Genomic DNA, 26,524 nt, shown 5'->3' with positions numbered 1-26,524 from the left:
TCCCTGGTTTCCATTAAAGACGAAAAACACGAGCAAAAAATATGAAAAATAAAAAAAAAACCCTCGCATTTTATACATTCTAGGCCTAGATTCTCTAGGAATAAGGAAACCCTTTTTGCAAAACTAAAAAATAAAAAAAGGCACGAGCTATAGGGATTCTTGGCGTTTCGTAGCAATCACCTAAATGGAGAATATGGAATGGAGGTCCAATGGGGGTGGTGGGTAACCGTATCTCAGATTGCTATCCGACGAGCTCGAATTCGAAACTACACGTAAGCTATACTAGCGAGCCTCTAGATGCAAACGGTATACTATATTCCGCGCTTGATTTCTTTGAAACTTTCAAAGTACTGTACTGATAAGAAGAAATTTACTTCCTCCATTTCCCAAGGCACTGCTTTATGGAAGCGAAATAGCGAATAACGAAGCGCCAACTCCCCTATTACCAAATTATTCCTATATAACAGACCCCACTTTTAATTTCTAATATTTTTTCATATCGAAAAACGATAAAACCAAGCGGTAAATTTCAAAAGAAAAAAAAATATTTGGGCAGTATTTTTTTATTAATAAATTATATTATCTTTATATTTAGTAGTCTTAATATCTAAGCCAGTATTTTAATTTAATTAAAATTAACCAAATATAGTTTAATTAGTAGAAAAAATCGTTGGGTTAGCTTAAAAACTTGAAGACTTTGTTAAGCCTTGGACTTCAAATTTTGCAATTCCGCGCGTTTAAACAATTGATAGTGTAATGTCACGTTATATATATGCCCTACTCTTTACATTTTTTTACAGCAAAAAATTATTCAAAACGGTCTAGTTGTTATTGAAGAAAAAGACTTTGTACCGCCAAATTTCAGATTTGAGTGAAGTGTTTAAAACTGGCCTAATAGCTTCTATTTAGAGTCCCATTAATCAAAAACTTTTTGGTTTAAACAAAAACAAGTGAGGAAAAGCGAGAGTAGTGCAGTACGCAGAAGCGATGGCCCCTGTTTGTCCACAAAAAAAAGAAATCAGTTGCTCCCCGCTAATTTGGTAAAATGTACGAGCAATTTTTGGGGCCATGGGGCGCGTAGCCCCTGAATTTTTCTCTCCTTTTTTCTCTCTAATTCCAACCCTGCATGATAGGTTACGAGCTAGCGAAGAACAGAGTAATCTAGCGTGACACGATACAGCAGAATAAATTCTTTCGTTGCCATCTTAATAGGCGTTTTTATAACGTCGTGGCCGTCTACGCTACAGCTACAAGGGTTAACTATATACTAACTTTAGCAACGCGATGGAAACAATATAACTGACTCGTAATCTAGGCGAGGTCCCAAGAGACAAACTTGTCTAAAATACACCGTTACTAGATGCCGCTGTACCGGGGGGGGGGAAGGGCTGAAAAAGGGGGAGTCAAACCTTAATTAACTGTCAGATGAAAAAAAAACGGAGAGCTTCCACATTCTACCATACTACACCCTTTACTCTCTCTTTAACGACGATAGTGGGTGGCTTTCAAAGGCTTAGAATATGAATCTAATGAGAAAAAGAACTTTGCTAGCTTATAGATCACATTTTTTTTTTTTTTTGGTTCCTTTAGTCGAAGCTTTCTGTGCTACGGTGCTCTTTTTTATATTCATTAAAAAGTTAAGCCAATCAAAGGATTTTGGAAAATGTCAAAAATCAGCTTCGTATATATATATATACATTAGCGTATGAATGTATTAAATTTATCAAAGAAATGTTTTAAAATACCGTGTGAGGTTAAATCTACGGTTCAATATTCATGGCATAAATAAATAAATTCTTGATAATACAAGTTTCGGAAAAATTTCTATTCAAGTTAAATTCTCTCTACGAATCCCAGAGGTAGCTTTTGTTTCTCGTATATACAATAATTTGCCCGTTGGAACCGGGAAAAATTTGCAAACCCTCGGTCGCGTTATCTCGTACACCCCTTAACAAATTAGACACGTCAAATGAGTGAGAAGGAGGTTGCGACAAATTTAATTTTGTTGTCGACTAAAATTTAAAACATGAGAGAGATGATTGTAATTAGAAAGTATTGTACAACAAATTAAAGAGGAACGCGGATAGAGACGGAAATAATGCGCCTGTCTATAGATTCATTGCGATATATTGCAAAATAAAGAGCGACAGGAAAATAAAGCCTTTGACGCATCAAGAAGTGATATCTAGTTTAATAGGGAGGAGGTTAAGATGCCTAAGTATTCGCGCTCCATAGTCCCAGTCCCCTTTCAAAATACAAAGGGAGAGGTAAAAGGAGGGCGGGCTACTTCGCCTGTCCTCAGTAAGAAAATACGTAATTTTCGTCATTCGCGTCGCACTGACGTGCATTTTCAAGAACCAATGATATGCTGGTTGTAATTTAGAGGCGGCGGGGATTAACTCCGGACCTACTATACGTTTGGACTGGAGATAAAGCTGGAAATGTGGCGAATTTATATCTTCTCCCTAATAAACTAAATATCACTTCTTGACGCATACAAGGAAGGATTTTAAAAATTGTTCGTATAAATAGCACTCGCGTGGGATCAAAACCACGAACTCTCTAAAAGATCACACGGTTTCCTTAACAAGGGAGCGAATTGGAAAGATAGAGAGAAACTCGCTCTTTCATCTTATTCTCTCTCTCTCCTACATCAGAAAATAGGCCACGAAAGTAAAGAAACACAGCCCATCTCTCCAACCGGAACTTTCAACAGAGATAAAGCCCTTCAACCCACAAAGAAATGGCAGCGCGAGTTCCAAAGTGACAATGAATCTCGCTTAAAGATAGACCAGTTCGAAAGTAAATCTCAAACCGTACCCCCCCCCCCCCCAGACTGTTCTCGGTATTTCTCTTTCAGTAACAGCAGAAGGGGATAATAGAAGAAGGATGACACTATGTATTCTCTTAATAATTTAGTTATCAAGCATAATTCTTCCCAGGCTCACCCTTTTAGTTTGCTCTCCCGCTCATCAAACTTCAAATGGGCATCGCACCGTGCTAGGGTGAATTCTATAACTGTTGGTACTAAATCTTCAGCAATCAACCCACAAACCTTGATTGTCTTGACGTGGGACAAAAATCCATAAACGCATGCGCCTTGGCAATAGTTAAGAGCTAATAGATAAATAATGAGGGAACTATTCATCGCGTATGTGATTCGGTTTAGTAACCCTGCTCCAAATGTTAAGGGATGTTGGGAAGAATCATGTTAGAATTGCCGCGCTTTGTGTAGTACACTTCTCTCAAAGGGAAGTATCATATACTTCTGGTAACAGTAAAGTCCCCGGCCTAACCCCGTGAACTTCGAAGCGTGTGTACAGAGCGGAAGAAGGCGACGACGTAACTCTCTCATCTTTCCCCAAAAATTGGACCCGTGTTTCTCTTCCCCATGGAGGAAACTATAGGAGAGGGTGGTGGGTTCTACGCTTGACTCGATACGGTTTCCGAGGCAGTAGCTTTTCCAGGGGTTCCGCTTTTGAGGCCTTTTCCATTCTCATCCACTCACGATGCTTCGAAAGGTCTACGAAAACACAGTCGGAACCGAATGCCGCGCCGATCTCGACTCACGATCAATTTCCAATGTTTCGAATAACGCGTGGCTTACACTGTAGGTCTATATTTTCCATCTTTCACGAGCGTGCACCCATACCGTCCTCGAGATATATTTAAAGAAGACATTTTCCATACGGTTTAGGTTTAGTTTCTCGGATAACGAGGTGGGTCTGAACCCCTTATATAAACCAATTCTTCACGCATGATGGCTTTCTTCAATCTTTACTTCTTTTCTTTTCTTTTTTTGCAGAGATTGATGAAACCCTCTTTTTCAATTCTCTCAGTAAAAGTGTTTCAAATGCCGAGCACCATTGAGGAAATAGCTCGCGTGTCAATATTGAATTGGAATAAATTTATACCAAATAAAGTAAGTGTGGTTTAGCTAATTTAGTGGCTTAAACCAACAGAATTCATAGAGAAAAACGGTAAATTATACGATCTTTTGGTCTCAAATTCCCAAATCAAGCTGTATAGTACATTAACCTTTGATCACATTACTAAAGATACACTTTATAATTATTTGAAGCACTAGAGGGACCGTCTCTGATTACAAAATGACTTCCTAATTAACCTAAATACATAATGAGACAACCTAGACTCGAGTATTTTGGAAAATGGAGATTTCTAACATGAACTACCTAGAGTATTGAACGCCAACGCGAGGCTTGCAGAATCAACTCAAATCAAAACAAGAACTATCTTAAGTTAATGGATGAGTGAGCAAAATCAAAAACAGTCCCTAATTAGTTTACTTCATTAAGATCTATATAAGTTCCAATTTAGGGATAATAGATGTCGATCATAACAGATCGATAGAGAACTTTTGGCATCCTTATTATAGACATGGCAAAAAGTTTATCAAAAGCGATCGCTACCTTGAAAACAGACCATAACATTGAGGGTTATTATAATGTCTTACTGCCGACAAGCGAATATTGATATCAAAGTATAGGGAAATACAAGGTGTCTCAGTATCAGATGGAAAGGTTGGACATTCGCTTACAGGAAAGGTTCATTCAACATGAAATTATATTTACTTAAAAATAATCTCTTATTTAAAAGTTTTTATCAGTATATGGTCTTAAAAACGCAGACTACTGTTTAGAAGTGTCTGTCAGCCAGAACTAGCACGAGTTTAGTTCAACCAATCCCGTAAGGGTAAGGAGTTCTGGCTAGCAGACGCCACTAAACCAATGCTGGCAAGTAGATTTCGAATTTAAGACTAATTAAATGCTAAATATTTTGCAATCATTCAGTCTTTTTAATATTTTCCCTTTCATATTTAGAAAAAGGCCTTTCTTTTAAGGTTTAATGTGTGGAAATGCGTCCTATTCCTTTAACCGAAATGTATAAACACTAGAAACTTTTTCATACGCAATCACTTTAGTATATAAATACGTGAAGTAGTTTCCGATCCCTCGTCTCTGCTACTAGATGACAAAACTAAATATTTACGAATAGCGCAACAGCTCGGATTGATATTGTTCCAACAAGGACTTACTCGAGTTTAATAACTAAGAATCTCATTCACGGTGAATCATTTAATGCTATACGGAAGTCAGGAGTATGTGAAATTGCATCATCCCACTAACCCTTTTTGCCTCATCCTCTTGAACCTCCTCATTGTTACGCTATACGGATGAACAACGAAGAAATCCCTAGACATATCGAGAGAAGATGATGAAGCCCTATGACAGGGTTCGTACAAAATTTTTGGAATGAAATTCCCTGACTTTTCCAGGTTTTCCCTGACTAAATTCCACAAATTTCCCTGACCATATGCAATAACTTACAAGGCGTAAATATATGAAAACCAATCTAAATTCACTCGAATCATTTTTGCACGAGTTGTCATTGTTATAAAGATAAGCCAATTAATTCGTTTAAATTTAACCATAAGTAAATCATAAATAACTGGAGCGAGCGAAGCGAGCTCCGCAAATTTGGGGTTCTGCTCAAGTCTCAGACAACACTTTTTTGGTCACCCTTATACTGTTATCCAGACTATCAATTTCCCACCAATATATTTTTCCCTGACATTTCCCTGACTTTTTAGGCCCATTTTCAATTTCCCTGACTTTTCCCTGACCTTTTAGGCCCATTTTCAACTTCCCTGACTTTTCCAGGTTTTCCAGGTCGTGTACGAACCCTGTATGACCTAGCTTTATCGGCGCCCGTTTCTTCCAAAACATCATCTGAATTGGCAGAATATACGATACCAGTAAAATCCAAATAACTTTCGGGTGGTATAATTATGCGCCGAGGGGCTCGATGATCGAAAGCGGGGGAAGGGGGGGGTTAAATAGCGCTTCGAATCAGTCGATGTTAATCAACTTGTTAATTTCCGCCGCGGGGAGACGGATCTATACGGTTAAACTGGCACTCAATCCCCTTTAGCCAGGAACTCTGATGGCGTGTAAATGGATGGGATCCGGATTAATCGATGCCTATTTTGAATCAGGGGATTTGGCATCTCTCGAACCCGCTTGCAAATTTACAATTCGATACATATGAAACAGTAGGACTTATTAAATAGATTTTTAGTTTGGCATTCGTTTAAGTGATCTTTACTATATTTCAGGTGACAAAGGGTTAATTTAAACGATTGTTCTAAGTGATACTTTTTAAAGTATTAGTACATACGCAATCGTATCAAAAACACGATTTTAAATAAGATACAACGGTATATTTGATATTGCGCGGAGGTGATGTATAGAACGAGGGATGAAAGAGACCCTAAAACGCCGGTTTTGACAAGAATCCCTATAACGTTCGCGCTAATTGCCCTCCAAAACTTTATGATCAAAGGGTATAACGAGCTTTTAAAACGCCGTCGTCGGCTCTTATAATTTTCCAAAACTAGCGTTTCCTAAACTTTTCCCCAAACAAACATCAATTTTACGCGAGTCACTCTGGCCTATATGGTTTACCTAAAACCGAGGGGCTCATCACTCTAATCGGATTTTTTCACTGGAAAATTGAAAATAGTCAAAAATAATTTATATTTTAATTAAAGATTGCATTGACCTTACGTGAGCCTTTTTAAATATCAAAGTTATTAACCCCTCGGTCTGTCTAAACGCCCCTTACTCTACACTTCTTAATTTTCTAAAAAGGGATGAGGGGCCAGTTGAATGAACCTTTTAATCGAAATTTGTTGCAAATTTTAGATAAATTATAAAAGTTTAAATTTTTCTTAAAGGATGCATTGTATTAGCATAAATTAAAACTATTTCAATTTCTTCCAAGAGGTAAGAGCTAAGCAATTGAAAATTTATAAAACTTTTCAAACCTAAGGCATTTTCTATCGCGGTTCAGGAACACTATGAAAAATACTACTTTCTTCTCTATGCTTTCACACCGCATATACCTTGAAAACTGTAGTCAATCCAGAAATTTTAAAAATAAAATGATACCGGAAAAAGGAATTTCACAGGAAAAAAAATAATAGGTCTAATAATAAATAAAACATCCCAAATGGATCTTAAACTCATCTATTCTTTTTCATTCTACTAGATTCCCTAAATTCTTCCGTATTAGCCGAAGTAAATAATACTCCTCTTCGAGAGAAGTGCACCACAAAGTGGGGTAATTGTAACTTGATTCTTTCCAACATCATTTTACATTTGGAGCGAGGTTACTAAACCGAATCACATCGAGAAAAAAAATAGTTCCTCATCATTACTCTATTAAGAGGATACAAAGTGTCATCCTTCTGTTATTCCCTTCTGGAATACGTCGGTTACATGTACTATAGTTCAATAAACTCGAAAGACAAAAATGATTTTAGAAAATTCAAAAATGAAATGGGGTTTTTTTTATGAAAAATTTCCAAAAATGGACGATTCTACTAAGCCTCGTCGGTCTCTTTTCTAGGATTGACATTCCCATTTTATATTAAAGCTAGTCAAAAAAGGGACTTTCAGGGGAGTCTACCTCAAATTAGGGCTCTTTCTTTTCATTCTCTTTCTCTCTCTCACTTTCTTTTCTCTCTATATTTGAAAGGCGTAAGTAGAACGGAGGAGGGGGGGCAACTAATTTCCTAATTGGAAGAAGTCTCGCTTCGGAAATATATAGGGAGGAACTGAGAAATGACATTAAAGGAAATGGATCTAATCAAAAGAAGGCCTGGCTTACCGTACACTACTATTAAAACCCTTCTTTTTCTTTTATACACTCCTATTACACCACACCAAGTCGGAAGAAAAATGAATGACGAGTTCTAGAGCTATTTTAAAAACTCACAACGAATATAGAAAAGTGGACTTTATAACCGCATTAGAGGACCAGAAAAGAAGTAATTGTTCGTATTGAATTTAATGTTGTAGCAGGAAAATATACAACCAGGGATAGATTTAATTTGAGAAGTAGGAATGGAGAACACAGCAATCGGGGCGCGCGTCAAAGTCCCGGACCCCCTTCCACGTGACGGGGGGGTATGAAAGAAGAGGCGGGTCATAGCGACAGAGGTAAAAAGGAATTACGTATTTTTCGCCGTCCCCGTCAGCAACGTCATCAAAACGTAGTTTTAGTGTGCCAATAAGATAAGTTTAACTTTTCGTTACGTGTTGGAGGGAGGGGCTCTATCGTGGGCCATGAGTCGGACTGAAGTAAATACTAACCGTTCTCCATTCCTACTTCTAAAATTAAATCTATCCCTGATACATCTAATAGTAATCATTGTGCCTTCATAAATGCCGTGTTAATTTCTACGCGGGATTTGTGGGCCGGACTTGAGTGCTGACATGCGATTTCATTGGTTGGTATAGGCAACTCGAGTTCCTTGGCGTATTAGCTATATGTATTCCTGGTTGTATAGATGGAGTCACAGTTTCAATTTGTAATATTCACCATTTTTATAATCTCTTTCGAGTAAACGAAAAAAGAAACTGGGCCTTTAGTCCATGTGATAGACATAAGGTCCATAGTCGCGGACGTAAAAACTAAAGGTAGGAAAACCCCGACTTACAGTTTTATTCTATCCCGTCTCCTCCATTAAAACTTGGGTTTACTATCTTAAAACTACAGACTTTGGAGTGCGGTGGCGGACCATCTATGTGGAATAATTCCCTTAATGGTATTAACAAGAGTGAAGTCATAGGGGTGACTTTCTCCCGTTCATTTTGGGGTCACGCTTAAAGAATGGGGGTTTTTCACCCACCGTTTCTCGTTAAAGACCTCTTAGAGATTAATGGAAGTGTATAACCTCAGAAATGGTACGTACGTTTTTACTGGTATCATTCGCTACTAATTTTTCTCAACCCACCAAATTCTCTCCCAAGAGAGAAGGATTCTTATTAATAAGGAAAGGGATAAGTTGATTACGGTATATCAAATTTTCAAAACATTGTTTCCGGTTAACTTGAAATAATTTTCGAGGGACACAGAAAGGAAAAATTATTTCATATAAGTCAAAACTACGAAAAAAGGAAGAAGCAATTGTAAATTAGTTACAAAATGAAGTTTCGAAGTTTTGAAATTACCAACTTAAACTTGCAAATTTAACTTGACACGAAAGTTTGTTAATTTCGCTGAAATTACATATCTGTCCTTTACTAGTCTTGGTTTATATTACTATCTTAGCTCCGTAGAGTTAGTAAATGTTGTATTGGTACAACATTTCATATTGAATACAAGACGTCTGTCTGTGAACTTTGAACTTCTTAAGCCTAGCGTCAAATACACGTAAGGTTTAATTGTAAAATCTAGTTGGCGCGTGCACGCGCTGATTTTTAGATCTTGTTTCGAGAGTGAAACCCAGTATAGCTTGTCAAGATATAAGATCGTATTTAGGTTAAGAGAGAAGCCGAGCCTTCATTAGGAACGTTTCAAACTTGTCATTTTCAGGACACGGCTAGGAAATTAGGCGAGTCAAATTTCGGATCGGACCAGTTATCGATAAATGACCCGGTGAATTATTCGCGTCACTCTTCCGGCCTCCACCTCCTCCCCCTTATACGTTGTACCGACTTCTCTCCGTCTCAGTTCCCAATGGTGATATAGTATCGTCATACTTGTATTAAGAGTACAGACCTCCATAGTACCGGAGCCGGAATCGACGTTAATGTACATTAAGTATAAATGTATAAAGGCATCGAGAGGCCGACGAGCGTCAATCCATCAGATCACACACACAAAACGGGGGATTTTCTCTCTCTTTCTCTCTCATTCTCTCTCTCTCACTCTCCCTCCATCTCTCTTATATGAATTTTGGCGAAATTTAATAAGATATTCCCGTGGAAACTAAGGCCAACGGATCGACTGTTTGTTTAGAACAGACGGCTTGACTAATAACTGTAAATAGCCGTTTGACTTATCGCGTCACTCATCTATTTAAAACGGGATTCGATCTCGCCCGCGGCCACCCCCTCTTTTCCAAAGCGGTATTAGCAAAATCCCGGTTTGCTAATTTGTCGATTTGCATTAGACCAATTCCCTCCTAGAGCTAAGTAATTTCTAGCAGTAGCTTCTGGAAATTCAACTGTACGACTACGAATAAGTATACTATTAAACTTCTCCGGAAACTTTATTGATCATGGGGCTTTGTGCAAATGGACTTTTAGAACGAACCCGATTCTTAATTCTCAATGGGGGTTAAAGGGAAAATCCGAAAAAAAAAATTACCGGAAATGTTCAAAATTCACGCGCGTTCACTTTCCGCGAGCGAAACTCGTTAGGAACTGGCTAAAATTTAAATAGCAACGATTATGTTAAGATATACAAGTCGGATATAATTTATTTAATCTAACTCGCGTGTAGCCGGCCGGAGTTTATAATAATGACGAAACGCCTGTACAAGTGTTCCACCCGCTACATTCGGGTGTTCGAGGAGAAGCCAACATTCAGGAATGGTTTTTAAATTTCTTTCGTTCGAGAAAAATACAAATTCCGTGATTTGGAAGGGTGATGTATGATTGAAGTACAGTTTGTTCTATGGGCGATTTTGAGTCTAAAATGTTCTATAACATTTTGCAAAAAACACCCTAAGTAAAACAAGTTATGATTAGAGTGTTTTACGGAAAACCGGATAACCCCTTAAAATTAATTAAGAAACTGAAAGACAATGCTAATTTAATTAAGGGGCCAAGCGTAAATCACTCCAATCGCAACTTGTTTAAGGATTCCGTTAGGGGGGGGGACAAATGAAATAGAAATACATTTTTGAGTCAAAATCGCCCATCGAAATCGTTGTACTTGGTCCTATACCACTCTTTTCTGGAACACCCTAACTCTCAATAAATTATAGCCTAGTTTTTTTTAACTAATTCTCCAATTTTTCATTTGTATAAAATTGGTTTCGCAGCGTTATTTCAAATATTTGCTTCTAAAAATACGTAAAAGATATGGAAAACAAAATTTTGCAACATAAAGTCGACTCGAATAAGCATTCTTACGTATAGAGTATAGAAAAACATCCCGGAAATTACGAAAAAGCTTTTGGCGAACATTGTTAAAATATGAGAGGGCAATTTATTTAAATTTAGCGTGGTTGTAGGAATAAAATGGGAAGTCTAGGCTTAGCTTTTTGAAACCCAAAAGTACGTGAGTGAATGCCCGAGATAAGATCCAAGTTGTACTAAAGGAAGAAGAAAAAAATATAAACAACTTCGATATTCTTATTTTCCAAGCCAGTCGACAATAAGAGAAGCTCTATTCGATTTCAACCTTGAAAACAGTGAAAATCTCCTTACAAATCGCCATTTTTCAACGCTTAAATTGCTCTATTCTAAGGTGGATAGTGACTGTAGTAGAAAGGACTTGAAGAGAAGCGAGAGCAAAGCTCGTTTTTTCCAAATCATTTCGAGCGAGAAAAGAAAATAGACTCCCTCTCTCTCATCCTCTTCCCAATTTTGTTCATTCTTAGACGCCGAATAAACTGAACGACAAAGTTAGAGATAGCTTATGGGACGATATTAAAACGCGAGTCTTACACTTAATTCACGCTCCTTCCATGGACAAAGTACAGTACTTGGGTTGGACCTTTGAACGCGTTAGAAATTGAGAAAAAGGGGTCGAAACGCGCACCACGAGTCTAACGTTCTTGGGTTCTTGGCAAAAGAGAAGAAATTCTCTTCTCCACCCAGAAAATCCTTCGCTTGAGAAAGAAGGACTTTGAGAAGAAAAAAAGAGAGATAGAGGAAGCCAAGAAACCAAAAAAGAAGAAAAAAACGGAGGAACAGAAAAGATCAGAGTTTACCAAGCGAGCAAATAAGAAATATATATGGGAAACTTTTTCCGGATATTTTGTTTCTGGGATTTACTTTTTTATATATATATATATATATGCCTATATATAAATATACATCATTGCTCCGAATGGAAGAAGAGACCAGCCAACCAGATGCGAGTTTGACCCTTTTTCCTCTACGTCAACTACGACGGGGTCGAAAAAATAACAAAACGTAACGATGGTTCAGGAGAAACCGCGAGAGTAGACCAGAATTAAAGAAAAATATTTTGGGGAAAGAACAACCCCTCTATTTTTTTACTGAGAAAACTATCTTTCTACTATACGTTTCTTTTAAATTGAACTCTTCAATACTTAACCGTAACCCTAAAGAAATATAAAATAAACGTGGAATAAATCAACTCGAGTCCGGGGACGAGTGATTATAGTTTTAGCCAAAACTCTCCAGGATGAAAAACAAACCTCATTTTTCTATAAAATAACAGAGGTTTTCCTTTATTTTTAGGCAATGTCAACTAGAGGGAGTTTTTTAAGACTTCACTTTGATCAGAAGTGAGATGAGACCAGAAGTACTTAGCTAACCAAATTCTTCACTCGGCGAAAGTGAATATTCTTGATAACACACGAACGGTTGGCCCTCTGGTAGCGGTTTCTGAATTTTCCCTCCAAAACGTGAGACGCTCGTGGCGGTAGACGGCCGAACTAGATTCCAGCACCCGCGTCAGTGTTCCGCGGCTTTAGGTTGAGGGGAACGGGGGTGGGAAATGTTTTTGGAACTCGACCAATTTTTTCTCTCTAGTTTTAGCGCGTGGGAAGCGGCATAAAATCCTCAAATTTGTTCACTAGTGCCAGGATCTACTATCAAAGCTAGAGCCCTTCACTTCTAGTCTCATCTCACTTCTGCTTTGATCGTAGTTTTTAAATCGAAAACAATTTATAACTCGTTATTCGACTGAAAAAAAGGTTATATCAAAGAGAGAGCGAATGAATGGCTTCTTTCATTGTTAGTATACCATTTCGAAAATAAACAACCTCTAGAGTCAAGCTTGCCTTTAAAGAAAACGTACCGACCTTAACTCAAGAATATAATTGGAAACTCGAAACTCAAAAAAATAAACCACGATAAAAAGGTATTGCTGGGAAAAGAAACGAAGACTTATAAAATGACCCTAAATTCCCTTTGTACATTTTCATATGTTCTTAGCATATATTTGAATCTCGAAACAATACTTGTATGCGAAATTCGAACCTGATGGAAAAACGGGATATAAAATAAACCTCTGGTGGTCCTATTTAATCAAAATCGTATTGGCCAGAGGATATACGACATCCGAAAAGGAATATAAGCAATAAAAGAGAGGAGAAAAAATAAACCAACTTAAAAAAAAACAGTACAGCCTGTAAACATTTCAAGAGAACGATACTTCACTCCTTCGGGATTTTGTTGTTGAAATAAGAATATTGTCGTAAGATCCTTATTCTCCGCTCAAATATAGATCTTAGATATCTCCTGACGTTGGTTCAAAAATAAGTAATCTTATTTATCGATTCTATATCAAGGAATACCATTAGATCAGGTAGATTAGATAAATGTCAAATAAAACGTTTTCACAGAGTTTGAATTTTGAGCACACTAAGGCTTAACGAGAGCGGTAATTTAGAAGCTTTAAAACGCCGGTAAATCAGTTTTTGGAGCTAGATCTAGTCTAATTTAATAAATTAATTCCAAAAATAAAGCAAAAGTTAGGTTTAACGAGTTCGTTGAAGTGGACATATCCCTGATCCGACAAACTAAACAGTCAGACTCACTTTAAAGCGACATCTGATGGGCTATATAGTAGTTCTCGAACGCACCGATCAGATATAAGTGTAATTAAGTTTTTTAAAAACTTAAATCAATCTCACCAAAGTATAAATTTTACACAGTTATGGTTTCCCTATTTTCTCACAGTCTGAATATAAATAAAGTTACGATGAAAGTTAAAAGTTCTGTTTTTCGCAACAACTTACCAATCGTAAAAAAAAAATATTTACTGGCCAAATTTTATATCGAGGTCATTTCTGGTCATAATATATATATATATATATTATAGAACATGTTGTGGAAACGTTTCAAAGCTTCTTTTCATCTATATAGCCCTATTTTAAAGTGAATTAACCCAAAAGTACAATTTCAAATTTCCTAACAGAAACTTTAAAAACCTTGAACATTGTCCATTTTCAAAGACGAATGCATTTTTTTATATCTTCGAGAACATCTACTTCCCATTTTGCCCACGTTCCGCTATAGCAGTAAATCCTATGGGTATGGTTTGATATATATGGGTGTGTTAAAAAGGCAAGAGAATTCCCTAACCATTCCAACACCTTTTAGGACACCCACTCTCGATATTCTTTACTTTAAAAGACTGTTTCTTTTTTTCCCCATACTGAATCTTCCAGTCTGGTTCCTGTCTGGTTAGATCTGGAATAAATCCCTGGTGTATTTGAACCCGAATATCGTTTTTAAAGGTTCCACTACCATCATGCCTATCACTTTACAGCGTTCCGTATAGTCTGCCGTTGGAATAACAACGCGATGCATAGAGAATTTTTCCATAGGTTTCCTTCCATTCCACGAGCCTTATTGGCATTCATACCTCGTGTCTGTGTATTAGCCTTTTTATACTATAGTGGTCAAATCGAACGTATACATTCCCCATAGAAACACGATATCAAAATATACTCAAATAAACTTTTGTATAAGCGCGGTCTATCTTTTATCAAACATGTTTACGAGTTGAATATTTCGGTAAACAAGTAAGTCTTCAAACCCCTTAATTAGGCAACATAAAAACCATGGTTCAACCGCCGTACGGTTAAAAACCTCGCGTATTTAGATGTGGAATTCGCAAAAGTATATAACGGAACCGGAAGAGAAATTTGTTTACCTTTTTCATAATTTCAAAAATGAAAAAAAAAAGCAAGACCCTGAGCAAATTGTAATAATTAATTTCTTTCCATCATTGTGTATCCGGGAACGAAATAAATATGGACAGACGCTTACAATAGAAAAACTAAATGAATTAAAATAATTATCACTTACCCTGAGGTCGCAATGAGAGGTCACGTGACGGATTTCGTCCGGAAGTGCGAAGGTCCATTGTTGACAATCTAAACGAATAAAAAACAAAAATAAATGTATATAAATATATATTTAAAAGAAAACAAAATTGTATCGTACTATAAGACTTCAATTACTCATAAGTTAAAAATATTGAATTATTTAAGGGGTGTTTAATTAATATTGATAAATTTGCTTGATTAATTTTTAGAGTGTTTTGTTAAAGGAAAACTACAGACGACATAACATTAAACCAAGAAGTGATATCTAGTTTATTAGGGAGAAGATATAAGATGCCTAAGTGTTCGCACGCCATAGTCCCAGTCCCCTTTCAAAATACAAGGAGGGAGCGTAAAAGGAGGCCGGGCTATTTCGCTTCACTCTCCTCAGTCGGAAAGTACGTAATTTTCGTCATTCGCGTCGCGCTGACGTGAGTTTTCAAGAATTTAGAGGCGGGGATTAACTCCGGACCTACTATACTTTTGGACTGAAGATAAAGCTGGAATATACCGTCTCCCTAATAAACTAGATATCGCTAGTGATCTGATCTTATTTAAAGAAGATGTCCATGCCCTTTGATGTCATCTTAATCAATACCAAACTACTTGTAATTTAACTCGTAAAAACCGCATTCAACTAAAACTTGATTAACATCCACCGAAAAAGAAATATATTAAATAAGTCAATATTGGCATATACACCAAGCAAAAATTTCCCATTCAAATTATTCAAAAGGCGGGTATATGTATGTATAATGGCTTCATCGGAGAAACGATCGAGTCAAATTTAAATTATGTATATTAAAGAAAGAAAGCCCTGGTGTAAGAGTGACCCGCCCAATAATATATACATATCGGCGTAAAAATAGTTCTATATCACGCGAAAATATATAAGCCGCTTTAAAAAAAACTAAAGCTTATTTATGTATAGAAGTTCCTAATAGCCCAGCTCAGAAACCAATTGAGCTAGACTTCGTTTAAAGTATGAGGGCCATTATCCGATTCCTGTCGTGACATTTTGACCTCTCGGCGGGCGCGAAAGTACAAGAATTAACGCGCCTCCTCGACTGAAACTGTCAGCGTGAAAACCCAAGCCTTTAATAAGGTATTTAAAATAGCGTATTCGAAGCTGGAGCAATTTCTCACGTGACTTCCGTTGAAAAAGGGCATACGCGCGCGCGTAATCATTAAGTTTTCCAATCACGCGCAATTTTCGCGAGAGAGAGAAAACTTGGGAGACAAAAAAAAGAAAGAAATCGGAGCTACCCAATAGCTTCGCAGAATTCTTTTGTGTCTCCGTACAAGCGTAGGATTTTTTGGCTCGGTTTCCCTATGCAGTGACAAAACTGAACTCACACACACACACACACACACACACTCCCTGCATGGTTTTAAAAGCGTTTAAAACGTTTATTATATAGCTATATATCCGACCCTACTCCACCCTCTTATACCTTATAAAGACGCGAGAACGATTTTTGCTTTGAAACGACCCGAAAAGTCGCGAGCAATTACTCGGCAACCGTGGCGGGGTAGTGAAACCCACGCTTTTAAAACAACAGCTTCGAAAACCCATAGTACATATTTCAATAACAAAAAAAGCCCCCGCCAAAAACTCGGTATAGTTTACTTAAAATTGGCCCGGGGAAAGATTTGGAGCAAGTATACTCCCATTCACAAAAAAAAAAGTTTGGTAATATTCCAGTAACAACCCTTATAAATACCAGAAGTGAGATGAGACTAGAAGTGAAGGGCTCTAGCATTGGTAATAGATCCTGGCACTAGTGAACAAATTTGAGGATTTTATGCCGCTTCCATCGCGCCTATGCTAGAGAGAAAAATATTGGTCGAGTTCCAAAAACATTTCCTACCCCCTTCCCCTCAACCTAAAGCCGCGGAACACGGACGCGGGTGCTTGAATCTAGTTCGGCCGTCTACTGCCACGAGCGTCTCACGTTTTGGAGGGGAAATTCCGAAACCGCTACCAGAGGTCCAACCTGTGTTATCAAGAATATTCACTTTCGCCGAGTGAAGAATTTGGTTAGCTCAGTACTTCTGGTCTCATCTCACTTCTGTAAATACTATATTACACCTTTTACTATACAATAAATCACTTGAAAGCTAAAACCAATTAAATTTGCAAATGAATCCCCATTTATCATTAAATGCATAGATACAAAATAGGTCTAAAATTCTCTACTACATAGAATCTTATTCGTAATTCTTAATTACGGGGGTCTGTCCCCCCCCTTATTGTCACCAATTAAGTTAGTAAATGAATCCCCTTTTCTCATTAAATCCACAGATTCAAAATAGGTCTAAAATGGCCTACTATATCTAATTCTGTTCGTTATTCTCAATAAAGGGGGTTTGTCATTCCCCTAAATGTTACAAGAGTTAGTAGTTCAGATTGAACTATTCAGAACTTGACTACCTTGGTCCTGCTAAACCTGCACGCACCCAAGTTAAACCTGAGACTTGTACGTACATTGTTATTAAGCTTAATCATATAGACGTAAACAAGACTTAGTGCTTTGATAATTTCAGTGATTAAATCAGAATTTGGTTCGACTTCCTCATTAACTCCTAAAATCAGTCTCGACTATTAAACTTAATTACTAGAATCTTATTCTTAGAACCGCGCTTACAATGTTACAAGGTATTCGCTTTCATACGCTAGAAAGACTATGCAGGGTGTTCCAATAAGGGTGCACGGTTAGAACCAAAATATACAATGATTCAGGGTTGCCACAGAATTTTCAGAACCAGATTCCCTGACGTTTCCAGGTTTTCCCTGACCTTTTTAGGCCGAAAACGTAAATTTTTGCAGCACGTTTTAAGTGCTTTTAATTAAATAAACCCTCTACATAAAGTTTTCCCATGTATTTGTTACCTTAAAATGATTAAGAAACATTTTATCTATTAATAACAGTCTAAGAGGTTTTTTAAAGGCATTTACTTGACATAAAAACAATTCTAGACAGCATTTTTAAGGATTGCTCTATAGAGTTCACTCTGTGTTAAGAAGAGATGATGAGAAGAAAACTTTCATTACTCTTTCAATAAAGACTTATCCCCAGAAATTTTACCCACTTAAATCAAATTCCCTGACTTTTCCCTGACCTTTCAAGTACATTTTAAATTTCCCTGACTTTTCCAACCCATTTTTAAATTCCCTGACTTTTCCAGGATTTCCAGGTAATGTGGCAACCCTGCAATGCGTTCTAAAGATGATTTTGAGTTGAAAAGGTTCTATGACATTTTGCCCGTTTATAAGATATATTGGAATGTTAATTAATACTATAATCGTAACTTAAAAATGGTGACAATTAGGGCAAAATGTTATTGAACATTTTCGGCTCAAAACGACCCATAGAACCACCTGTACTTTGGTCCTACCGTACACCCTTTAAGGAACACCCTGTATAGAGGGAAGAAGACTATACCTTTTTTTCTTTTTTTAATTGGTAATTTTTTTTTTCTTTTGAAAAACCCGCATGGCACGTTCCGTTGCATTTCCCCTCAAAATAGTACACTTAAAATTGGTTACTCAAAAAGTGGGAGAAAAACAGACCCTAATCATCCTATCTATATTACTATAGTTAATTTATGGGTAGAAAGGAATTTCGAAGAATTCTTAACAATTTTTCGCGTTCACCCAGAACTGAATGAAGTCTCCTGACTTTTACACCCACACATCAGTCAAATGGTTTTCGTTCAATTACAGTATATACTCTTTTATTTACTCCTTTAGTATTGATTTCAACCTGCAGGCAAACATTTTTGTTAAGTAAATCAATGTTTTGATTTAGGAGTTTTGAGGAATTCGTATTTGAACCTATGAACCTATATTGTTTGTATTGAAATTCGCGTGTAATAAGAACTTCCATCAAAATGATATAAAGAATGGGTAGATTTTACTGATGACTGATATTTTTGTAGCCCCCTAGGAGCGAAGGCATTCGGCGTTGCCCCTCAGCCCGTCAGGACATTTTTATTACTTTTCATGCTGACGTTATTCCATAAAGAAGGGTTTTTAAGTTTTTGGCCGCCATTTAAAAAGATGGCAACAAATCGAACCAAAAAGGCAATTCAGCCCGTCTATAGGTTAGAGGAAACCAGTGTACTAAATATTTGCGAAATCGGTTGAAACGCGCGGACTTAGTTGCTTAGAGAAGATTTTTTACGTTTCTGCAAAGATCGCCATTTATTAAGATGGCGGCGGATTGGAAAAATCTTTCTTAGTATGCGCCTACTACTTAGGAGTAAGGTTCCTGCAAATTTTCAGCCTTCTAGGGCAGGCGGTTTGGGCTGGGCGTTGATTATCAGTCAATCAGTCAGCCAGGACTTTGATTTATATAGATATAGATGGTACAAACAAAAAATCCTGTTGTATTATAGGTTCATAAGAAATGTTCCATAGTATGACACTTCCAATACTTCTTAATGCTTGAGACTTACTGAGAGCTAGTTCGAGAACGACGCGAGAATTGACGACACAATTTAGCAGTCCATCTAGTCCTATTTAGTCTGTACTAAGCCTCGGTACAAAGCCTTTGACAGCGCCTCACAACGAGAATCTACGAGCTACGCCACTTTAGGACAAGCTCATAGTGACAAACTTATGGAACATATCATATGAATTTATGGTTGTATTTACTCCTGGATAAAATAATGTTTGAAAAACGTTTAAAAAAAGCTTGAAAAGGCGCTGCTCGCGTAGTTAAAGGCTGAAACTTTATCGATAAACGATCGCCTTGCTCTCTATACACGCTTTTTAAAAGAGAGAGAAAAAAGAGTATGATTTACATAATTTGGTCGTTGGTTAATGAGACGTACAACGTTTTAAAAATAATAGAAAATAGTCTATGGTAATGAAGACGGATAAGTTTAAAACGGTGCACCCCGCCTACTATATACTAACTCCTAAACTCTTACTCCTACAGTTAAAGAGAAATGGCAATCCCATACCTTTCCCTTTACAAAACTGCTATACTAAAAATCAACATAGTGCCGTTACTATATTCAGCAACCCAGAAAGAGAGAGAAAAAAATGAATGTTTAAAATCACCATCGCTTGCTTTAAAAATACGCTTATACGGTTTTAGTTCCATTAAACTTTGACCGAGGACGACCAAAAAACCACCAAGGTTGTTGAAACTGTGACTTCAAATCCATTTTTCATTCCTCAAAATAAATGGGTAAGTTTAGTTATTAGTTCGTTCATTAATGAAGCCACGGTGGCCAAACAAATTCCATCGCAAAATAACCTCAAACGTAGGCAAATGAAGTTCTAGTAACCATTTATCTTCTATTTATAACTAGCCAAATTATGGGAGAACTTAACAATTAACATATTTCAAATGATAGATTTCTACCAGCGGTTACGTTATTCGGTTGATTAACGGAATTTCCATTAAAACTACGTAGCAAAAAAAAAAAAAGAACGACAACTGCTGAAGTTGCGTCATTTGAGAGGAAATAGGCCTAACCTTGAAATTTATATCATAAATACCATGCACCGTCCGAAAATGATTTAAAACCATATATCCTGTAAGATCATTACTCGTTAACTCGTTCCAAGCTGTTTCTCAAAATTAACTCAACTTCTAATAACTAAGCTAAACTTAAAAGAAATGAATAAAAAAAAATAATTATCTATAGGTCCGTTACTACCGGCGCTAATAAGGAGGGCCCCCTTGGTGCATTAAGCCTAATTTTTTAGATCCCCGGCCGACGTTTCTAGTTTAAAGCATCACTAGGCGTGAAGAAACGGGGTTATAAACAGTAGAGAAATTTAGGGTTAAATCTCAGTTGCACGGGTCGGTAGATATCCGTCGTTCCATGACGTCTAGCCTAGCGATCCTTACAATAACATCGTTTCTTTCGTAACACATATCTAAAATTTGTTCGTGGAGGCCCCGGTAACGCGGTAAAACCGGGGAGTGTAGATGCAAAATCGTCCAATCAGATTACACCCAATTTATTACCAATTTCAACGCGAATGTGCAAAGAAATTTAGGAATTAAGAAAGCGCGCGAGCTGTTGGGCGCGCGCTTATTACCACGCTGGGACGCAAAACCCCGGTGTGCAGTCGCTGATAACGGTGTACGGCACAATCTAATAAAGAACCGAATTTTTCCACCCCCTTGCGCTTACCGAACTGTGTAATAGTCGTAATGAGAAGGTAAATTGCGGTACAGAGAAGACACGCACGCTCTACAGAAATGAATTCGGATAGCGGAGAGAAAAAAAAAATTAGTAGACGCTAGCTACTTAAATTGATCATTTATATAACCGATACGAAAATGGAATGTGATGAAAATAAACGCGTGTCTACAATAAACATGGATGTTTTTTTCCTTTCGTTTAGATTAAGATACTTTGATAAACGCTATTCATCATCATCATTCCTTTGATCCAATTTCACAATGAGTATTATTAAGGCTTTAAACACGCTATAGAAAGTAGCGATACAAGTTCTCCAAAAGAAGCGTCGCTGTTTTACGATATTAGAGAGTTTAAGCATTAACGTTCTACCGTCTCAGTTTCAAACACTATTCTTAACTACTGTAACAAGTTACTTTTGTTAGACTTCACTTTACGAACTTCTACAGTTCATTGCATCCTATAAATTTGTATCTCTTAATACTGGACACACCTGCACTCACACCCCTGACCTTTTCAATACCTGTTGTTAACCCTTTCGTCACAGTACTCTAAATTGTAAAGAACGAGATGTTTTTCTCGCTTCTAAAAATAAACTCAAAAAACACCTTTTGTATTGATATCTTCAAAAGATCGAGATTCCTCTCCTCGCCCTCGCGGATTAACCCCTTGGTCAAACCCCTCGTATGAAAACGTATGAGAAGGAATCTCGAGTGACTTCGTTCTTAACCTCTGCACTGTTAACATGTAATAAAGTTATCTTGGATTTTACCCCCACGGCTAAAATTATTTTTAAATAAGTTTGTACGCGAACTACAACGGCATAGCCAACCGCTGCGGGGCCTTATGACCCCAAAGTCCGCTACAACTTTGGTGGAGGCGCCGTGCTTCGATGTCGGTTACCCTACCGAGTCGCCATCCTTGATGACTTCTTTTGCCGGAGGTTGCCGTCGTTCCTGACTGTTGCCGGTGGTACCATAGCGCCTTTTCCGTCGTGCATTTGGTCGCTCTTCGAGATCTATAGCATCGTTTTGGTTGTTGGGAGGAGAACTGCGGGACTCTTCAGCTGCACCAAAGATCACTCGAGTCGACTCCGACGTGGCTGCTCACCGTCAATTATTCTTCACTGCCGGACTGCGGGACGGTACGTTGCCGAACGAACGACAAATAACAAGAATTTCTGCCGTTGGACTGCGGGACAACGTGCCTCGAGGTGACCCTCACAAACCCTCGTCACTCATCAACTCCGTAAGGACTTACTCAGCTGCCGGACTGCGGGACGGCACGCTACAAGACGCATCACGCTTCGAAAATCTACCGTTGGACTGCGGGACAACGTGCTAATAGAACATTTTCACCGCGGATCGTCGCCCATCATCTCCGGAAGGACCGCGGGACTCCGGAGCGGACCTCTACGCCGAAAACAATAAGGTTGGACACAAACGATTTTTTTTTCTAAAATTATCAACCTACTGCTAGTACGGGACAATATTTTATTATCATTATTGTTTAAATCAAACGTGTATAATTTATGGATAAGGAAAGACGCTATACGCGATCTCAGGCCCGTAACTTAGATATTATTTCTTCTGGTGAAGAAACAGAAATTTATTCCCCCTCACAGGAATTTTTAAACGAAAACGAGGATAATCCTGTGTTATCAGATAACGTAGATTTAGATATAAACACAAACTGTTCAAATTATCAAAATCAGGATTCCTCTAACTTAGTAGACACAATGTCTTCAAAAGGTGATCCAAATGGTTCTGGAAATCCCAATTCAAATACAGCCACCCCTATAACTAGTAGTCTTACTTCGGGTGCCACAAACACTACCCCGACTACTAGCCAATCTTCTTTGGCTGACGATATTACAAATCGTATGGGTGCTCTACTAGCTAATCTAGTAGCCCAACAAAACCAACAACAGTTAAATCTAATAACTGCTTTGACCAATGGTCAATTTAACTTGGGTTTTCCAGGGACCACTCCTACTGTTACTAATCCTATTAGTCCTAGTAGCTTAAGTAATTCGTCTAGCACGAATATGCCGCCATCAGGCGCTTCTCCTAGTGTTTTAAATGCTAATAGTAATCAAAGTAATGCTAATGTAAATGTACCGTCAACCAGTGGAAATGGTCAAATGTTGAACTCTTATAGCTTCCCTAATTTGTCCATTCCCCCTCCAAATTTTACAAATCCTAGTATATACGCTAGACCAGACCCACCGCAAATTCCTAAATTTCGCGCGGGAAAAGACCCTTTAATTTTCCTGTCGGAGGCTGAGCGTTTCCAAAGAATATGTAATTTAACTGACCCACAGTTAAGGGATTTAGTAGAAAGAATGTTAGAGGGCGACACTTTATACTGGTTTGACCGTATGGCACGAAGTATTCCCACGTGGTCGGAGTTTAAAGAACACTTTTGCCGAGCATTTATCGGTGTAGATTTTAAAGAACAGCTGCAAAACAAGCTGAATAGGCGTAAGCAACGCGAAGACGAACCAGTCTTAGGTTTTATTCTAGAGATGGAACGTTTAGCACTACAGTATGACCCTTGCATGACTCCTCAAGCTGTAGTTACTCACATTCTCGACAGCCTTAATCCACATCTAATTCCCTTTATGAGGTTACCAGACAACCCAAGGCTAATAGATGTTCAAGAAAGCGCTCAAAAGGCAGAGAATCTGTGGAGGCGTTGTCAGGCTTTCGATGGTAAAAATCCGCGAAGCCAACGTCCTACCTTTCAAAATAGGCCTCGGCCTGTCCAAAATATAAACCCACCTCAAACTTCTAGGGACTCCATTCAGGGTACAGGGCTTCCGAAAAATAGCCACAATCCATCGCCACATGTAAATAATACCGCCAGTAATGTAGTCAGGGAACCTAAGCAAGTGCAATGTAAGAAATGCCACAGAATGGGACACAAGTCGTTTCAATGCCGCGCTAGGCGTCAAAATGGCAATAGGGCAAGCGAACACCACGCGTCTAACCCTCCCGGGACAGTTTCTAGTATAGCCACGGCGGCTAGCGAAGATGAATCTTCCCCAAATCAAATTTCAGGCGTGATTCAGGCCGCTCTCAATGAAGCCGTTTCATCGCAAACGTCACATGCCTTTTCGCCAATAGGTTCTTCTGTCATTGATAACCCCAGCTGGCAGAACCTCCCCCTAGAATACCCTGAAGGGCCCGATGACAAGAAAGTCATTCCTGAGAAAAATCTCAAAACAAAGGTACGAGTGGCTGCCCACCGACCTCAAGTAGAAATAACGTTAGGTCAATATAAAGGCTTAGCAGTGTTAGACAGTGGGGCAGAAATTTCCGCTATATCCACTACTCTATGGGGTAAAGCACGCGGTAAGTCAGATACTTTACGCCCGTGGTCAGGACCAAAAATGAATAACGCCGATTTAACCCCGTTTCACGTTATTGGTGAAGCCGCGTTAAACGTTACCATCGCCGGACGGTCTTGGATGTACGTGTTCGCCGTATCCAACTCCGTTGATAGCGATGTCGTTCTAGGTTGGGATTTTTCCGAATTTACGTTAATCCACGCTAAACCTCATTCAGGCACGTTTCATTTTGGGAATGAACCCACGGCGTACCCTTTAGCCAACGCTAACCCTTTACCTGCGCTAGCTATAATTGACCCTCTACGGCCTTGCACCCCTGTTGATTCCCCTATCATCCCAGCTGACACTTCTAGCGTAAACAGCACCCCTGTCGCCAACAAACATGCGGTCACCCCATGTGATTCAGAAGTCAGGGCTTTGATAGAAGAATTTCCCGAGGTTTTTACAGGTGAACCAGGCCGATGTACTTTGCTAAGGCATAAGATAGTATTAAATTCCCAGGAACCGTTTAAATCCAGAGCCTATCCCCTCTCCCCAGCTCGAAAAGCTATAGTTGACACGCAGCTCGAAGCCATGCTCAAAAAGGGTATTATTCGAAAAAGTTTTTCACCGTATTCTTCCCCTTTGCTATTAGTCGGTAAGAAAACTACCTCAATCCCTCGCGTGTGTGGAGATTTTAGGAAACTAAACGAAATAACGGTCCCTGACGCTTTTCCCCTACCAATAATTAGGGATGAAATTAACCTCCTTGAAGGTACAACTTGTTTTTCAATCATTGATTTGAAAGACGCGTTTTGGCAATTAGAGCTTGATGAAGCCGCAAAACCCCTCACCGCAGTAGTCACCCACCGCGGGTTATTTGAATTTAATGTTTTGCCTTTTGGTCTTCGAAATTCTCCAGCTACTTTTCAAAGATGCATGGTCTTAATCTTTGGCAATGAATTAGGAAAATTTCTATTGATATACATTGACGACATTTTGGTTTACTCCAAAACTCGCGAAGAACACCACGTTCATCTTCATCACGTTCTAACCAAATTACGCGACGCTGGTCTAACCTGCCGTCCAGATAAATGCCAGTTTTATCGTTCTGAAATTTTATTCTTAGGCCATGTCGTTTCCGCGGCTGGTATTCAAGCTGACCCAGCTAAGGTACGCGTAATATCAGAATACCCTAGACCATCGAATGCTACAGACGTTAGAGCCTTCTTAGGTTGCGCCGGCTGGTATAGAGAGTTTATACCTGATTTCGCCGACTTATCCGAACCCCTGGTTAGGTTAACTAAGAAGGATACAATGTTCGAATGGAATTCGGCATGTGATGAGAGTTTTAACGCTTTAAAACAAAAATTAATCTCATCTCCAATCCTTAAAATGCCCAATTATCAGATGCCATTCTTCCTTCAAACTGACGCGAGCATGATAGGTCTAGGGGCGGTACTTTTTCAGACAGACATCAAAGGCACCGAACAAGTTGTCGCGTACGCTAGTAGAAAATTACAGCCTGCTCAATCTAGATATCACGCCACTGAACGCGAACTTCTCGCTGTGGTATGGGCGATCAACAAATTTCGTCACTACATTGAAGGAATAGAATTCACACTGATCACGGATAGTAGCGCTTTGCAATGGCTGCGCCGCATGAAAGATACGTCATCCAAGCTCACACGCTGGGCTATCCAGTTACAGGGATTCACCTTTGAGGTAAAACACCGTAAAGGAGTTGACAATAAGGTCGCGGATGCGCTCTCTCGCTACCCAATCTCTGATAATGGTGATCACCTGGATGCAGATAATCCAGATTTATTTGAGGACCTCATTAGCCGTCCCTGTCATTCCCTAAATGTTTCCGCCATTAAGAGCGCTGACCCAACTTCTGCCATAGTAGATTTTGATTTAACTGACGTGTTTGATAGGACTAAATTAGCTAAAGCCCAAGACGACGATCCAAAGATCTTAGCGCTTAAAACCTATTTGCTATCTAGTCGCTTGCCAACAGATAAAAAGCTCGCTAGACGCATTAAACATAAGGCAGACCGTTACGTCATTGCAGAAAACGTGGTTTACCGCTTACAAGAAACAAGGCCTTGTCGCCACGAGCAAAAATGCGCGAAACCAATAGCCTGGCTTCCCATTATTCCTAGCGCATTGATACCCCA

At 38.6% G+C, this 26,524-nt stretch overlaps 1 protein-coding gene across 2 annotated transcripts in view; it reads right to left on the bottom strand.

Moving 5' to 3' along the window:
* Positions 1-26,524, bottom strand: part of LOC149661230 (protein turtle-like) — a 444,653-nt gene that overhangs the window by 380,333 nt on the left and 37,796 nt on the right. For both annotated transcript variants that reach the window (XM_089842695.1, XM_089842694.1), the window contains exon 3: positions 14,829-14,896. Coding sequence is in view for 1 of the 2 variants with exons in the window: in XM_089842694.1 (XP_089698820.1) it covers positions 14,829-14,886 (58 nt within the window). In the remaining variant the exon portion in view is untranslated. The remainder of the gene's footprint in view (positions 1-14,828; positions 14,897-26,524) is intronic.

This window comes from Phalangium opilio, unplaced genomic scaffold, assembly GCF_054372755.1.
Source record: "Phalangium opilio isolate 3A_F unplaced genomic scaffold, DU_Popi_V2 ptg000070l_1, whole genome shotgun sequence".
NCBI classification, from domain to species: Eukaryota; Metazoa; Arthropoda; class Arachnida; order Opiliones; family Phalangiidae; genus Phalangium; species Phalangium opilio.
Note: the sequence above shows the minus strand (reverse complement) of the source record. Positions and strands in the feature narration are given on the sequence as shown.